Source organism: Podarcis melisellensis (assembly GCF_964234715.1).
Source record: "Podarcis melisellensis genome assembly, chromosome: 13".
NCBI lineage: Eukaryota > Metazoa > Chordata > Lepidosauria > Squamata > Lacertidae > Podarcis > Podarcis melisellensis.
The window spans coordinates 53323210-53341203 of record NC_138545.1 but is presented as its reverse complement, the minus strand read 5'-3'; the positions used below and the strand labels follow the sequence as shown (position 1 = coordinate 53341203).

General features: G+C 39.8%; 1 protein-coding gene across 9 annotated transcripts in view; it reads right to left on the bottom strand.

Moving 5' to 3' along the window:
- PTPN3 (protein tyrosine phosphatase non-receptor type 3) overlaps window positions 1-17994 on the bottom strand; it is a 98533-nt gene that overhangs the window by 5009 nt on the left and 75530 nt on the right. For 8 of the 9 annotated variants that reach the window (XM_081885826.1, XM_081885830.1, XM_081885829.1 and 5 more), the window contains 13 exons: window positions 17197-17331; window positions 16351-16527; window positions 13757-13783; window positions 12982-13156; window positions 12365-12442; window positions 9108-9164; window positions 8389-8545; window positions 7449-7612; window positions 6364-6454; window positions 3349-3410; window positions 2866-3012; window positions 2274-2402; window positions 135-280 (listed from right to left, as the gene is read on the bottom strand). In XM_081885826.1, coding sequence (XP_081741952.1) covers window positions 135-280; window positions 2274-2402; window positions 2866-3012; window positions 3349-3410; window positions 6364-6454; window positions 7449-7612; window positions 8389-8545; window positions 9108-9164; window positions 12365-12442; window positions 12982-13156; window positions 13757-13783; window positions 16351-16527; window positions 17197-17331 — 1545 coding nt within the window. The remainder of the gene's footprint in view (window positions 1-134; window positions 281-2273; window positions 2403-2865; window positions 3013-3348; window positions 3411-6363; window positions 6455-7448; window positions 7613-8388; window positions 8546-9107; window positions 9165-12364; window positions 12443-12981; window positions 13157-13756; window positions 13784-16350; window positions 16528-17196; window positions 17332-17994) is intronic. The other variant, XM_081885827.1, reaches the window with a different exon arrangement.

Sequence of the window (17994 nt, the reverse complement as noted above, 5' to 3'; positions counted from 1 at the left end):
CCTAAGCAGCCTGAAGCAGCAAGAGCAGTTTTGATTCACTATCAGCTATAACACATTCAATATTCATAAAGCAGACTCAAGAACTATCACAAACTATTATGCCAAATGGTTATATGCACAATTATTTACTGCACCTGCAGTGAACAAGAACTGGCGCATTTCCCACTCTCTTTGATCTCATGTAGGTCACAAATTCCAAAAAGTCTGTGGAATCGTCAGGGACGCCATGATCAGGCCAAGCCACATACTGGAGATGAGTGACTGTGTGTTCTTCCTCTGTCTGAAATACATTAACATTTTCACTATAAAGGACTACAGACATTACTGTAAAAACAGCCTTAACTGAAAATTATGTAATGGGAAAATATCAAACAAACCATTTGTCAGTTCAGAGTCTTGCATTTAGATAGCTCAACAATAAATATTGTTGATTTGTGGTCAAAACCAGTGCATCATTTATTTATTTATTAGCTGAATCTCTTTCCCCACCCCCCATCTCCAGAATAGTATTTTCTGTTGTCTCTCTCAGTAGACCCTCACAATGTACAGTAAACCTACTAGAAATCTAGTTAAATTCTAATCTGAATGTTTTCTGTACTCCATAGACCAATCAAATATGTGAAACTGTGCTATAGCTATTTCTCATAAAAGCTCAATTATACATTCAACATAGCAAACTGTTTGTATTTCCATTTTTATGAAGGCAAAATACTGTCACACACAGAGAATCCTAACTCAAAGGCACCTGTAACACACTGGGTTCCCTGGGGACTCCCTCTTAAGGCACTTTGTCTCTTCATGGCTGGGACTGCCACCTGGTGGGAAGAAAGCTGCTTCAGCTAAATAACAGCTTAGGTGTTGGGAAGAGCTTGGAGGTCAGCAGTTTGAAGCAGACTGCAGCAGAAGGGAAACATTAAACCCACCTCTCTATGCACCTAATCTCTCTGCAGCCATTTTTTTAAAAAACAGGTGAGTTCAACACAGTAACATATATAATGCAATACATAGTTTGGTCCAAAGCGGGTGCTTCCATTTTGCAAAAAACTCTGCCAACTCTGTCACAGTAAAGCAGACACAAAATGTAGGCAGGGTCTGTTTAATGAAAAAATGATGCAACAACGAGAAATCAGCTCCAAACCAAATTTGCCATATACCAGTTATGCTGCCATAGCCAAGTCTACATGTGGCAATATTTTGCCAAAGTCTGCATGAATACTCAAAGCTCATTAGAAGTCAGTGGCCCTAGCCAAACTGAAACAAACAACAGCTGGATAGGTAAAGCTGCATCAAAAAATATGGACAGGGACAAGATGTGGTTTCCCAGTGGTTTCCATGCAGCTTCCTATGCTTTGTTCTTCTGCATTTACTGTTCATTCATCATAGGATGCTGTATTTGAAGTGTAATAAGAAGAGCCTAGCTGGATCAGGCCAAGGACCCATCTACTCCAACATGCTGTTCTCACAACTGTGAGATACTGTCCAGATACAGTATTCCAAATATGGTTGCACAATAGATTTGCATAGTAATATTATTCTATTAGCAGGTTTTTTTGTTATTTTCCAAATTACCCCTAAAACAGAATTGATGTTTTTCACAGCTTCTTCACACTTGGGTCATTTGAGCTATCCACCACAACTGCAAGATTTCATTCCTTCTCAGTCATCACTAGGATCTGTTTGTGATAGTTGTGAAACTAGGATTTTTGGTCCAATGCTTATCACTTTGCAATTGTTTACATTACACTGCATTACCATTCAGGTGTGTAGGATTCTCTCTCCTCATTTTTCTGTGCAGTAAAATAAGGAATTGAGTGCTGTACCACTGTATTGCACATAGATTTAGTGTTCATTTAGCAATCACTTATTCATATAGAAATGGGAGTTCTAAGTTTTGGCATGTACATGCAAACTTGTATATGTATTCTCACGCATGTAAGCATGCACATGCCTTGGTGACGAAGAAAGCATCCAAGCTCTATATTGAATCTCATACCACATACAGCTAAAAGCTGTTTGAATGGGCCCTTACTAATGAATAAAGACAAAATAAGTAACAGCACAAGCACTTATACTTGAGTTGCTTCTTAATAATAATAATAAACAACCAGAGGACTCGAATAATCTTTGTAGACACATATTCCAGTAAGGCTGACCAATGGACCAAGAGCAGCAGCATTTAGATCAGGCAGCAAGCAAGACATGTACATAACCACGTGAGAAGTTTTAATGTGTATTTTTTCTTGTAGCAAACTAAAAAAGTAAAAATCACTTACTTCAATATTTGTAATAACCATTTCTCTAAACACGTAAGCAATGGTACAATCTTCAGATCGACACTTGACACGAAAGTTGCCATAATCAAGAACGTCTGGAGGATCAGGCCAATAAGGATGGCATTTGGTCTAACACAAAAGAAAAACTCATCCTGTCACATTTATATCTTCTATGGAAACATATCTTAGAGGGTTGTTCAAGCAATGCTAATAATCAACATAGAACATACCATGTACTAATTGACATGGCAAAAGACCCAGGTCCAGGCCAAAGAGTTAGCAGAAGCAATCCCCAAAATATCTCCAGCCGCCACAGCAGCTGGAGTTAGCTTATGTTCTAGCAGGCCAGAGTATACAAGGCTTTCATCTTTAGCCTTTCAGTTGCTGGAAACAAAATAGCTCCTTAGTTCCTGAACCTTGATATGCTAAAAAATTTCACAAGCCACAACTTGTCCACCTGCTAAGTTACACCGAAGAATGAAGAAAGAGGGCCTAGTTCCAATGTGCCAAGCAGACTAGCAAACCACATCTCAATTCACATACAAACCTCCACCCCCAGGAATGGCTTGATAATCAGGAAAACTGTACCTACCCGCCCTCGTTCTGTAAGGGTTGTCAGCATGATAATCAGTGATAATCTGTGATCCCAAACTGCTTGCCAGAAATGAACACAGGTGTGTGGAAGAGGCCCTTGAGTGGCTATGTATTTGTTCACAATGCCTGCAGGAGGAATTTCCAGCTACGAGAAGAAAGCAAGCTGTAAATAAGGTTGATTCTTACTAGTAATTTTACTGACATATTAGCAAAGGCAAGAGGATAATAAATAACAACAACAACTACTATTAGTATTTCTAGTCATCCTCAAATACAACATCAACCCACACAATTAGGTCACTAAATCAAAATTGAAGAAGAAATTGTACAAGAAATTGATAATTCTGATAATTCTGATACTTTTAGTTCTGTAGATCCATTGAAATTAATGGACCTAAGTTAGTCCTGTCCATTAATTTTAATAGGTCCAGTAGCATGGAAACAACTTGTAATTATTTCAAGACATGTCTGTGTTACTTACGTTAACATAATTTGCATTTATGTAATCATCATTTCCTTGTAATATTACTCGAGTGATATCATCTAGCAAGAGAAAAAAATAGTAATTAGGTTTTATAGATTAGTATCACTTTTCACAGAGATGGGGAATCAATTAGCTGCACAATATGGTCTGCAAACACAGTATTTTGAAAACTTAAGTAAATGAACAATGACCAAATAGGACAGGAAATAATGGAATGTGCCGGATTCAAATGAATCCTGAATCTTGAGCAGAAGTGGTTGCTTCAGAAAGATCTGGGGCTTTCAAACCAAAGTGGGGTCACTCCAAAGGTTCCCAGATAAAAACAGGAATCTCCGAAGTGAGAAAACAGTGCAGGCAGTGGGTTTGCCAAAAGTGAAAAATTATCCTCAAGTGAATGCCATATAAGCAAATGTCAGAATGGGGAGGGGGGGGCTCTTTTCTTTTGCTGAGTGTTTTATAGCTTCTAATCAGAGGGAATTATTTTATCAGAAATCTCGAATCACAGTGTTCCGAAGCAGTGATGTAATATATCACCTTCTGCTCTGTTCTGTGCTAGTTCTGCTACTGCTGCTTACTTGAAACAGTCCTGTCAAGTCAGTTTACACTTCATTTCTGTGACTTTTAGTGCTAACTCAGCAGAGCCAAGTCTGAAGGTGAGTCCCCCACCCCTTCATCTTAACGCCTTAGCTCCTGCAGCTATACTTCTGACAGGTTTCTTAGGAGGACTTCTATGATTTATACAATGTTCATAAAATTGATGGCAACAGAATACAGGAGATTAACCCCACCAAAACTGCAAACGTTTGGCAGTGTTCATCCCTCAAACATACAAATTTCATTCAATTCAGTCAAAAATTTTAAAAACTTATATGCTGTTAAAAATAATAATCAAAGTTTAATGTGCCCAGCACAACCCCTCCTGAACCTATCCTACTGGAATTTAGCAGAATAAAGGAGGGTCTGCCCGAGGGCCTATTATGCCTGCAAATTCCATCTAATTCTGTCAAAAATGGGGAGAAAGAATTATAGCCAGAGTGAATGGGAAGACATGAAGTTTCGTTCCCCCAAAATTAGGCGGCCTCTAAATTTGTCTGAGCCAAATCAGGTTGTTTTCTGAAGCAATACTACAAAACACAGCACTGTCTAGGGGAGGCGGTCTCAACATCAAGTTCCTAGATGTTGTTGAGACAACCACTCCCTGATCTTTGACTGCTGTCCCTCCTGGCAAATGATGAGATTTGTAGCCTAACAACATCTGGTCCAGGTCAAAGGGGAACAGGGGGGAAACAACACTTTCCTCCTTTTGAAACCTTTCTGATTTCCATCCCCTGCTGTGCTATATGGTTCTAAAAAGCCCTGGTTCAAGATAGGCTTACCACACAAACATTCTTTATTATGGTCCAAAGACCCGCAAAAACAATTTCAAGAGCAATTTCAAAAGCAAAGTACAGTAGACATATGGAAAAGACATTACTAGATAGTCACTGTGTTTTATCCAAGACATGTTGATTTCTAATTCTAACTACCTCTGAGAGAAATTTTGCCATGACTAAAATTCCTTATCTTCAAAGAGATACTTGAGATAAAAGATATCAGAGTTTCCAGGTAAATTTACCAATAAGGACTTAATTAATTGGTTCTTGGCTTGTGTATACAGCCCACATATAGTAAGATACGTTTCATGCAACCAACAGCCTAAGAACATAGAGTATTCTGGTAAGTTATAGCGGTTAGCTTAGGACTTCAGATGACTCAAACTACAGTACTCTCTTGTTAAACTTTGAGTGGAGGACAGGAGCAGTTTGAAGCAGATGGGATATGGTCAACAAGCACTCAGGTGACACCAATCTCTCTTTACTCCACATACCTATAGCACAGATTCAGGGACTATTATGGTACTGTGCATGACCTGATGATTAACTGTTTGCTGGAGCTTTGTACTGTTCTGCACTGTGCCTCAGTGGCTTTCCCTTACTCCCGATTCTCCTGCCTTCCCATATGCTCTCAACACACTCAACTACATTGCATGCAAATGAAAAGAGGCCAACTAAAAGATCAGGCCAACATGCTACCTGCTGTTCTTTTACGAGCAGCAGGGATTGGTCATCCATTTGCACTAGTAGTCTCCTCTTGCACCTTGTTGTTTCTTTGTTGGGGTTGGCAGGTGGGGACAATGAATCCTGCTGGGATGCTACTGGGCAGGGCTAGCCTGTCAGCTAAATTAGTTAGCGGATGGATTGGTCCCATGGGTTGTCAAAAGGAGTGGTGGGTCAAAGAGGGATGATTATCTTAGGTATGCCTATTAGAATACTAGGGGTGGGCTCACCCTTTTCAAGACCAGGTTTGAACCACGGTCCTCTAGCATGCAAGACTTAAGTTGTTTTATGAGACCAGGGTTTCACCTTCAGTCCCTGTGCTCCTAACACTGATTGCTATGAGGGAAAGGCCAATGCCCCACAATGTCAAGACACCTGTCTGATGCTGTGGTTGAGCAGTTTGGGAACTGCTCTGTATAGGCTGCAAATTGGTTTGAGTTTTCTAGATGCCCAGAGATCAGTGGTAGCTTCCAGCCTTCTGTCTGGTGGGGCTCAGCCTCCAATTTCTGCTTTCAAATCCCATATCCTATGGGCAACTGGAGGGTACTGGTGTCAGTGTATGCTTGTGACTGCTTTTGTTGCAGTTTCTGTGTGGTAAAAGGGCATTACTCTCTGTGAATGGGTCTTGAATCACTGTTCCACAAGCACTGTGTATACTCTGTGCAAGCTCCCTGTGTAGGGAGATATTTGATCTACTAGTGGAGCTGTCATGGATCTTTAGATATGGCATAAGGTAAGTTCAGGATCAGTTGCCCCATTTATGTACAACAAATGTACTTTTGCTTACCGTGAATATGTAGAAATCACCTTATTTCGGTCCTGATTCACTTTTAGGCTGATAGGCATGGAATTACTGTTAAATATTACAAGCTAAATATTAAAGGAAATAAAAGGCAAAATGTAATTTAATACTCACATGGCAGAACATCTTTGTACCGATTTTTGTCCATGTTTTGAGGTAGCTTTGCACAAGTAATAGCTAATCCTGGCTTTTTTCTATAAAGTTGCTGAAAGAAAATAAAAGCTCTTCACTGAATAATTAAATAAGGATCAAGTTGAATCTAGGCAGTCTAGAACCTCCATACACACTGCCCAGACTTGCTTGAATTATAACAAATATAAAATAATTCCCCACAAATGAACAACTGGCAGTTCCCAATCTCTGTGGATGGCAGCTTGACTGGCACTGGAATTTGCGGTGGTCTTGTAATTGCTCCGTATCTCTGGCCAGATCATATGACAAGTGAGTTGGGGGCTTATTTTATTTTGAGGCCTTGTTGCAAAGTGTTAACAAGTTAATGACAATGCAAGATTAGGCATTTACAGAAGAGAGTTACAGGGCAGGAAGGCGTTCTTAATCCTTGGCTTGCCTATCAAGTCAGAGGAAAGCTGACTAAATACCCCTCAAATTTTGATGCTAGTTCTTAACAGGATTACAGATTAACAAAAATGGTAAAAAGATAAACTTATTATTTTGACAGCTGCGTGTCATTTAAATACACTGTTAAATAAAATCTAATTAGGGCATTATGGTATCTACATTGCACTTCTAAAACTGCCAATTAAAAGACTGCATTTAGTTTTTAATTTTGTGGTGAAACACAAGGGTTTGTAGGCCTATCCACGCAGCAATTATTATCAAAACATTACATTTTTCTGCTTTTATATTTTTAGAAACTTGCACTTCAGTATAGTTAAAACATGGTCATTGTGAGAATAGAATGCTGGACTAAGTGGGCCTTTGGCCTGATCCAGCAGGGCTCTTTTATGTTTTTAAAGTCATGACTTACAATGCTGCTTTGGCCAGCACCTGAATGAACCCTTAGCTTCTGAAACACCAAGTGCTCCATTTCTGGGCCAATGCTGTCAACAAATATAGCACACGATCACAGAGAGGAGAAGGTTAGGAGGAGAGTAGCCAAGAGAATAGTGGCTTTATTTGCATCTGTTTAGGAAGGGACACATTCAAACCAGGGGTCTGACACTGTGATGGTTGCTTACTTCAAACTGAATTAGGACAGTTCCACTTTCCAGTCCTTCCTTTAGTTGCTCCATTGATTCTTCTAAAGTCTCACCATACTCAGAACAGTTGGGAATAATTGTTTCCAGAAAACTAGATCCATCAGCTTCATCTTCCAACTTGTTCTCAACAAATGGTCTAAGAACTAAAAAGACACAGGCAAATCCAGATCTTTAACATTCTTCAAACAGTAATGTCTAGGTATTTTAAAGAAAATGTACATGAAAAAGGACAGATTTGTAAAAGCTGCTTTGCTAATTGCTGCTCTTTGACAGTTCCAAAGCAAATATCCTAAGGCAGGTGAATATTAGCAGGGAGGGAGATGCAATTCAATCTCTTTCTGTGTCTCAGCAACTATCTTTTTCTTTGGCAAATTGCTGAAATATTGCTCTCATGAGGGGGAAAACAATTTTAACTCCAGCGACTTATCTCAAAACCTTGATTTGAAACCATGCTGAGATCAGTTTGCAAAGATTGGGTCTACAGTCAAGGCCAATTTGGATGTCACAACAAACCATGATTACAGAAAAATCTTGATATAATGGCATGATGGGGGGTATCTTGGAATCTCAAGTCTCTAGTGCCTTGATCCAGACCAGTAGTGTTCTGAAATTCAAAGATGGAAGGGAGGGATCAAAACACTTCCTTCCCTTCCATGCCAGAAGGAAAGTCGAGCTCAAACTACTAATTGCCCTAGGAGTGGAGAGCTAAAGGGAGGCTATACCCTCTTCCTCCCCAGAGCAGCTTTAGTTAACTGTGAGATTCCAATGTTTCAAGTGACTCCTTGTAGAAATTTAAAGAAAAACTCGAAATAAAATAGCTTCTAGTGTACAGACAATAATCCTGATCAGTTATGCTCCAAGCAGCATGATCCCACCACAATCCCACTCTTCAATAACAATATATCACATAAATACTTACCTTTCCGCCTGATCAGAAGTACAAGCTCACGTGTATGTGACTCTCTGCTGGCTTTTATAAACATCACTACTTGGTCATGTGTGTGCTCAGAGATGTCCCGGCCATTGATTAATACTATCTGATCACCTTCAAGCAATTTTGGAATGCATTTATCAGACTGCCATAAGACAAAAGAAAATGAAGTCACCGTTTTCAAACCTTTCAGTCTAAGAAACAAATTGGATATTAACTTCAGTGTGAAGGATTTGACTGAATCTCTAATTAGCAGTGCTATTCTTTATCTTGATGAAGTATTATCTGCATTAGGAAACCATGGAAAATTTGTTTAATATATTTGGAACAATTTTCCATCAGCAATGTCTGACACTATTCAGTTCAGATTGAAAATGAAGCTGAATGAATAATCCAGGGGCCCACATTTCAGTTCAGGGGCCCACTATTCAGTTCAGATTCACAGGGGCCCACTATTCAGTTCAGATTGAGAATGAAGCTGAATGAATAATCCAGGGGCCCACATCCTGATGTTATGCATTTCTATTGAGATAATGTCCAAGTTTTCTTCCCACTCTCTTATTCTACTAACAATTAGCAGCAGCAGCAGTTATAGTTATAGTAGTAGTAGATTTCTATACTCTGCCTTTTCCCCTGATAGGGACTCAAGGAGGCTTATAGATAAAATAAAATACAAAAATGACGTAAGTTCAAAAGTTTATACTTACAGGGGAACCTGGAATGATTCTGGACACAACTAGAGGTATCTTCTGATCAATGCCCCCCTAAAACATGGTGCCAAAGTATTTTTATTTATTATATTTTTAATTATTATATTTATATCCAGCTACTCCTCTCAAAGCACCCCAGGATAGCAAGCAACAGTAACAAAACAATACAATCTTTAAAACATTTAAAATACAACTGAATAGTTAAAGTATTAATACACTTAGGCTGAAATCCTATGCTCTGGGGAAAACTTCAATTAAACGCAATGGGGTTTTCTATTGATTAGACATGTAATAAGCTGGCATTGTAACTGTGTAATACATGATTTATCTAGAACAGTTTTCAAACTGTGATGGGGCATTCCAGAAGTTTATGTGTCAGATAAGCTTAACTTAAAACAAAGCTTGTCCAAAATCTTCCCCCTGTGATCTAAAGCTGCCAAAGGTATGATCTAGCACATCTTCCTAATTGTTAATATTAGGGGATCATGAAATCCAACCAGCTTCACCAGAATTCCAAGCAAGCAGCAAGAATCCTATACAACAGAAGTCTGCAATCTTTCTATCACCAGAGCTTAGTTGAGAAAGCTGAAAATTACAGATATCCATCAGTCAACAAAATGGTAGGAGATGGAGGAAGAGTTTGGTAGACAATTACTATCATTTTCTCTTGTATTATTTCTCACCCCATCCCCACATGTATTTTCTCATCTCCTTTCCTTTCGTCTTCTCCTTCCAACACTCGACTTGTACCCTATTTCCTTCCTGCAATTTTCTTCATTCCTCCTCCCTGCTCCTTTTACATTGTGCGACATAATGATTAGTGTGTTGGACTAGGACCTGGGAATCCAGGGTTCAAATCTCATCCTAGCCTAAGCTATCTTACAGGGTTGTTGCAGGAATTCATTGAAGAGGGGAAGAACCATGTACACCACCTCAAGCTCCCTTGGAGAAGGGGGTGGGATGTAAATGGAATAAAATAAATAAAAACAAATAAGTGCCCTACTGTCAATCTTATCAGTATGAAAAAAGAACTATTTTATTCTACAATGAAATGAAAGAGTATATAATTTCTACACAGAGCCATGTGTAGGAAAATGAGCCATGTGTAGGAAAAGAGCTTATTTTTACACTACATTTCACTAAAGGTTGTTGCGAAAAGACATATAGCAAGAGCCAATGCTTCTTTTCTGGTGGTACAAATTGGTACGTCGTACTGGCACTTTTTCCCCTTCTGGCTTCTTGCCATGATTATAAGAAACCACCCAAGGAGGAAAAAGCAGCAAACAAATTATAATTTCTGTGCAGCCTTTTCAAAACCCAGAGCTGCAGAAGCAAGAGAAGGAGGCAAGACCTGATGAGAAGGAAGGAGGTGGCAGCAGCAGGAGCAGCAGAGGAAAAAGCTCCTGGGCACCTTGAGACAGGGCACAGCCAGCAGAAGTAGCGTTGTAGTTGAAAGAAGCTGCTTGGGATGGCTGCTGAGGAGGCGGCTATGAGGGTCACTTGGTCCAGGAAGTCTCGTCTTCTCCAAGTGGGAAGACTCTCTCCCCAATCTCACACTTAATAGAGGGCTGCTCCCAACTCTCCTCCCATCTCTTGTAAGTGGCTACTAAACAGAGGTGGGAAAAAGTGGATGGCTACCACGGGATGATCTATGTGCTCCACTCCCCTCTCCAGCAGGAAAGTGGTGCATAACTCACTGCATTCTTTAGGCATGAGGAGTCCCGTGCAAACAAGCACAGTAACAGCCCACCGTGGAAGGGGGCGTGGGGCCGGGGGCACTGTGGCAGAGACGGGGGCAGTACTGGAACCTTTTTTTCTAGAAAAAAGCACTGGCAAGAGTTATATATAGCTAGATAGATATATACTAACAGTTCCTGTACTAAGAGGTAGTCTCTAGACTAGGACTGGGTGATATCTGATTTTCAACATTGTGATATATCACCAGCTAAACAATGCAATATAGCAATATATTACGATATCTGAAACACAGAACTATATAGGGTGGACATGAAGGTCTGGCATGTGGATGGCCAAAGGAGCAGCCATGGAGATCTGCAGGAGGGGGGGTTGGAGATGGGGCTTGGGAGAGAAGGAGCAGGCAGTCTTGGATGTTGCATCAGCTGACAGAGAGAGGGAACTCCGCAGCTATCACAAGATGCTGAGGTCAAAACTGTTCTGTCTTCAGCTGAGACAAACCACTGTGAAGCAGCCAGAGCAGGGAGAGGGAACACCCCTGTTATTGCAAGGTGCTGGGGCTGAATCTGTTCTGTCCACAGCTGAGACGTATTGCAAGGTGCCGAGGCTGAAACTGTTCTGCCTTTGGCTGAGACAAACCACACACAGGGACAGGACTGCTCAAATTGCTCACAACTATACTGCTCTCTGGTGTTTTGAATGATATATTGGCAGGTCAAATTTAATGAACTAGTTATCGTGATGCATTGAACGATATAGCGATAAATCGCACATAGCTGTAAGATTTAATCTTTAAAAAGCATTCTGGGTGGGTGGGGGGTTTCAGCATGGTTACCTGTTAAAAACACATAATAAAAATCCTTTAATAGGTTTACTAGAAAATGCTTAGTAATGAACTAGGTCTCATGACCAATGTTTATATTTGATCTAATTTCTTTACAATCTGTGCGAAGATAGTTTTACTCCAGGAAATTTACTAGCATCGCTTGGGCAGATGACAAATGATATGCACATAACATTATTCCAAATCACTGTGTAGGGGCAAATGTACTGTTAAAACAATGCAAAATCTTTGACTAAAAGAGAATCAATATCTTAATCAGGGTCAATAATGACTTACACACAAAGCAAAACTTGAGGCAAATTTCAAAGTTTCTGTTCAAAACAAAACATGCATAGAATTTTACCCAAAAGGTGAGAATAGCAAGATTTGTCAGGATTTGCTCACCCCCAATATCCACTTGTAATTTGAAGACCCTTGCATTCCCATTTCTATCTAGTGCACAACGCTCTTTCATAATTAGCATCCACATGACAACACTAATAACTAGCTGAAGGCAATAAAATTTGGTTTATTCAGGGAGAAGATAGGGAGGAAGAACTATCAATACTCCATTAAACCAATCAGTGTTTTGACAGCACAGCAGCATAATACTTTATCACAAACTGGGGAAAGCATATTTTAAAAGATACAAGCAACATTTCCCAATGGTTCCCCTGCAATGCTCACTCCCAAGTTATATTTAATTATCAATATTGCTTTACTAGTGCCTTTTTACCTTCAGGTTAAATCCAAATTTTCCATCTTCATCTGGCAAAATGCGTATCAAAAGCAAGTCTCCATCAATAACTTCATTCTGGAAGACAAGGAAAAGAGGCTTTTTATCTGTGAAACAACAAGTACTATCTCAGTTGGAGGACTTGGATAATCTTCAATATACCTATCATGAGAAATTTTTGCAAACTGGGCATCCCCTCCACATAGATTTGTCCATTTCAAAGGAGCTATCTAGCCAAAGGCTGAAACTCTATGATAAGGCTAATTTCGCCCCTCTCTCTTAAAAAAATAATAATCCAAGCAAACAAGGCAATTGACAAGTCAACACAAATGTACAAACAAAGTATAAATAGAACCATCAGTGTAATGGAACATACAATTCACATCCAGAAACCCTCCAACTTCTCAATACATATTTACAAAGTATTTTTAAAAGCTTAGTGTACAGATACACACCTCCTCTACAAAATGACCAGGATGGGGGCTGGGTTCCTTAGGACTGGAATTGATGTATGAAAGAAATGGCTGCTTGTCAACTGAAAAGGTATCCTGTTCTGTCTCACCTACACTGCTGTTTCAGCTTATCAGGAAGTGCCAGTTTCATCTTGTTTATCATACCTTATCAAAGTAGTACTGATTGGAGTCATCCATTAAAAGTCCTTTTGAAACATTTTCATTTGTTTCTAAAGACTGTTTATCTTTTCCATTCAAAGGATGAGACCCTGAAAGGTTGCTAACTCCATTGAGAGTCTGAGACAAAACATTCTGTGTTGAATTATTTTCCAATATGTTCCTTCATTAAAAAAACAAAACAAGTTAAACATTAGTAGCCAGACCTCAATATTTAGTGTAAGCCAACAATTTTTATGCAAAATGATTTCTTCCGAATATAAGGATTTCTTTTTGACAAGCCAGTTGTGGGATTTTTTTCAGGATTTCAAATTTTTCATTTACTTTAGCTCACTATATTCCAGTCCCACACTTTAAGATACAAGAAGAACATAATTAATATTCACATTTTCACCTGCAATATCAGCTCAAGACTCAGAAAGTTTTTCTGGTGCAGCAAAAATTAATATGTTAATAAAATATTTTACACACACACATGCTCACATGTAACACTAAGTCAGACTTAAACTATGGTTTACCAGGGACCAGCTGAAATTGCACCCAGCCCCTCCTCCCTTTCCTGTCCTGGAGGTGTGAGCATCAAACAGACCACAATAGCAAGCCAAAAATAAACCATGGCTTATTTCAAGAGAAACAAATCAGCAACACTAGTTTATGAATGAACAAATAATACATCTTATTCTGTTTTCTGGGATTTAACTTGATTAGAATATCTTAAAATTTCAGCTACAAGGGGAATTTGTGACACTGTTGAAAAACTCACTTTGGTGATTCCTGTTCTGATGATCTGCTGAAGAAAACACACACAAGCAAAGGATAATTAAACAAAATGTTTTATAACAAAGATTTTAAGCAGTAGACAAGTGGTGTATTCAAAAACTAAGTATCAAAAGCTCATCAGTTTTATTTTATGCAGAAAGCAAAACTTGACAAGACTCTTTCTTCTATGAGACTAAAAATTATTCAGGCATTCACATGCAAATTCAAAACAGGTATACAGTGGTACCTCAGGTTAAGTACTTAATTCGTTCCGGAGGTCTTTACTTAACCTGAAACTGTTCTTAACCTGAAGCACCACTTTAGCTAATGGGGCCTCCTGCTGTTGCCGCGCTGCCGGAGCCTGATTTCTGTTCTTATCCTGAAGCACTATTTCTGGGTTAGTGGAGTCTGTAACCTGAAGCGTATGTAACCTGAAGCGTATGTAACCGGAGGTACCACTGTAGAACAAACTGCACTGGTACTCTACAAAATCATTTAAGCAACACTCATTTGTCTCTCTAGAGTCACTGTTTCACAATCTAGGCGAATTACATGTTCCATTTTAAAAATTGTAACTGTTGCAGAAAACATATACAGTACATTCTTAAAAAGATGCAAGGAAAATAACTAGTTTATCAAAATTCACTCATACACTGTTCCTATGCCCTTGAAGAAACGAAGAAAATATTTTGTTCACTCACACTGCCATCTGGGTCTATTAGTTTCATGAACCCTAAAGGCTGATTTGGATGTGAACAACAGATAGAAAAAGCAGAAATGGGAATGACATATGCCTTCTGTTTCTCCTGCTTGTTTATATAATAGGGGTATGAACTGGGCCCAAGATTTCCATCATTCCCTGAGTTCCAACCCCACCCCAAATGTTATGCATCATTTGATAAGTGTTCCATGCAATATTTGGATCCTATGAATCCTCAAATATCTTTATACAAAAAATTATTTTCAGTATAAGATTTAACTTTCTATGGTACAGATTTTGAGCTGCATGCATAGCATATATGTGAATGCAAAAAAGCAAAGAAACCAACAGTACAGTAGGGTGGAACTGTTTTGTGGTGTTTCCAGTGCTATTTAGATGGTAATTTCCAGAGTGTGATGCTTGGCGAGTGCTCTTTGGTCCCATGGAAACTTCAGTGCGCGTTTCCTCAGAGTTCGATTTTAATCCCTGTGCTGTTTAACATCTACAGTGGTACCTCTGGATATGCACACCTCTGGTTGCGTATCCTTCAGGATACAAATGCGGCAAACCCAGAAGTATTTTTGCAGGTTCCACCGAGCGTGCATGAGCAAAAGTGTTCTACTGCGCCACGCACATGCACAAAAGAGGCACCTCCGGTTGTGAATTCCTCAGGATCCGACTGGAGCTCTGGAACGGATCCTGTGCGCAAGCGGAGGTACCACTGTACGTGAAAATGCTGAGTGGGGTTATCCGGAGGTTTGGAGTACATTGTAACACTGATGACACATCTGCAGGTGAGGCAGTGGGTGTGCTGGACCACTGTCTTGCTTGGATGAGTAAGGGACTGGATGGGAGCCAACAAACTGTAGCTCACTCCACGTAAGACTAAGGCACTGTTAGTGGATGGTTCCCGAGAGCAGATGAATGGGGGGCTGCTTGCTCTTGAAGGAACTACACTCCCTCTGAAGGAGCAGGTACTTCTTGGGGCTACTTCTGGATCTTTCACTGTCACTTGAAACTCAGGTGGCCTCAGTGCCTTCCACCAACTTCGGCTGGTGGCCCAGCTGCACCCCTATCTGGACAAGAATAGCCTAACTTCTGTTTATGCTGTGGTATCCTCCAGGTTTGATTACTGCAAAGTGTTACACATAAGGAAGTCAATGGAGATGGTTCAGAAACTTCAGCTGGTGCAGAAATCAGAGACCAGGTTGCTCATTGTGGCAAGATGGTTTGAGCATATTACACCAATTCTGGACTGACTGCACTGATTGCCAATCAGTTTCCGTGCCCAATTCAAAGCACTGGGTTTGACCCATAAAGCCTTAAATGGCTCAGGACCACAATATCTCAAGGACCGCCTCTCCCCATATGGATCAACCCAGACCCTATTATCATCATCTGAGGCCCTTTCTTTGAGTGCCTCCTCGATGAGATGTCTGGCAACATGAAAACAGGCCTTTTCTGCAGTGGCTCCATTTGTGGAATGCTCTCTGTAGGGAGGCTTGCCTGGCGCCAATGTTCCCCTTCAACCAGGCCTTCGACTGATTGACATCCTATCCTTTTAAATGTGTTTGTGAGGATATTGGTTTATTTTGTGCTTGTTCTTATTTTTGTGTGTGTGTTTTTAATCTTTTATTTTTATGCTGTGAACCATCCTGAGTCCTTCAGATGAAGGGTAGTATACGGATTTAATAAATAAATAAAAATGCATTAGTGATGTCTCTAATTAGGAATTTGGTACTTCTGACTAAACACTCAGGGTTATGGTATCAGTCTTCGTTACTAGCATTATTATTTTACTACTGAAATATTTAATATGAAATGTCTTCTTAATTTTGTTGTTTACCAATTATCAGTGCAGAGTAGCACTGAAATCACTGTTTGTAGAGGTTATTTACCTTCTCCATGGGCTGCGACTCTGGGACAACTCTGAATCACTATCCTTGGAAGCTGGGGAAACTTTATAGGTGTAAAACACATCTTCTGTTTCAGTTATATAGGAAATCTCATTTGCAAGGTTATCTACAGATGAGTGTCGTGGTTTACGAATCTCATGACGTAATCTAGGACTTCGCCTTAAAAGAGGTAGGATTCAGAAGTTAGTTGTGATAGTATCTTTCTTAAACTTTTTTTAAATATGAGAAGCTTAATATATTATAACACACACTCAGAGGCTACAATTATTTTATCACTTTTTAAATAATATTTTTAAATTCAAAGCCCATTTATTCCAAGTAGACATGAGCTATAACATGCAGAACAGACCACAGACAAAACCTATATAGACGAAATGTGTTTACTCATTATTAAATGCTATTGTGTTCAATGAGGCTTACACTCAGATTAGCATACACAGAATTGCAATCTAAGCACAATTTTCTACTTTTAAGTAGAAAAACAGAATGTGAAATTCTGTTTAACTTCAAGCAAGTACTACAACTACTTAGGATAGGCTCCTCCTTCTAGAGTCAGGAAGTCAGTCTTTATATATTAGAATTGTGGGAGAAAGAACCCCTCACATATTGAAGCTGTTGAATCAAAAGCCATATCCAACAACCAAGCACTGACTATTGGAAATAATTGCAGTAACATTTTGAAATATACCGGTAGCTATTTTGAATCTTTATTATTCATCTTTAAGAGAGATCTTAATCACATCAAAATTATATTTTGACACAAATAAAACTTTGCCTTGTGCTCATGTCCCCACCCATTTTATGGAAGATAAAAAAGATAATTCTTACCAGTTTGGGGTAACTGGAGGAGACCGAGAAGGAAGACTTTTGGTCTCTAGGTGTTCAGCTGAAAAAGATCTCCTCATAGCTGCATTCCAAATCATACCACCTATTACTTTTTTGCAGTAATGATTGTTAGAAGATCTGAAATAAAACAACATACTTTGTGCATAATAAATCTTTATTTTAGGTGCAGAATGAGGAAATTCTTACTGGAAATTCTCTAAACTCCCAGAGGACATTTTAATTCTTCAGGAAGCTCTCTGCCCTTAGCGCATTGAGCAGAGCCAATGACTTGTACTGCCCCCTCCACAGAGAAGGATGCCTCTGCCCTCCCAGACTGGAAAAACAAAGATCCCTTCCACTTAAAACTATATCTCTATAAAAATTTAATGAAATCGTTAGAAATCAGCACTGCCACAGAAACATCCAGCAGCAGAACTTTGATGATGCTTTGTGGAAGCAAGCAGAGCTGTATTTAACCAAGAAATTAAGCAGATTGCCTCTAGCTCAGGGGTTGGCAACCTAAGGCCCATGGGCCAGAAGTGGCCCGCGGAGGCCATTTAACCGGCCCACAAGCTGCCCCCGAACCAAGCTGCCTGCTCAGCGAGTCCCCATGCACTGCGCTAAACTGGCACAGCGTGGTGCAGCAACTCTCTTCTGCAGCTCAGAAAATCGCTTCTGCGCATGCCCAGATGCCGGAAATCGCGTCTGCGCATGTCTGCTTCTGTGCAGGTGCGATTTCCGGCACCACGGACATGCGCAGACGTGATTTCCAGCGTTGCACTGCGCCGGTCCGGCCCACGG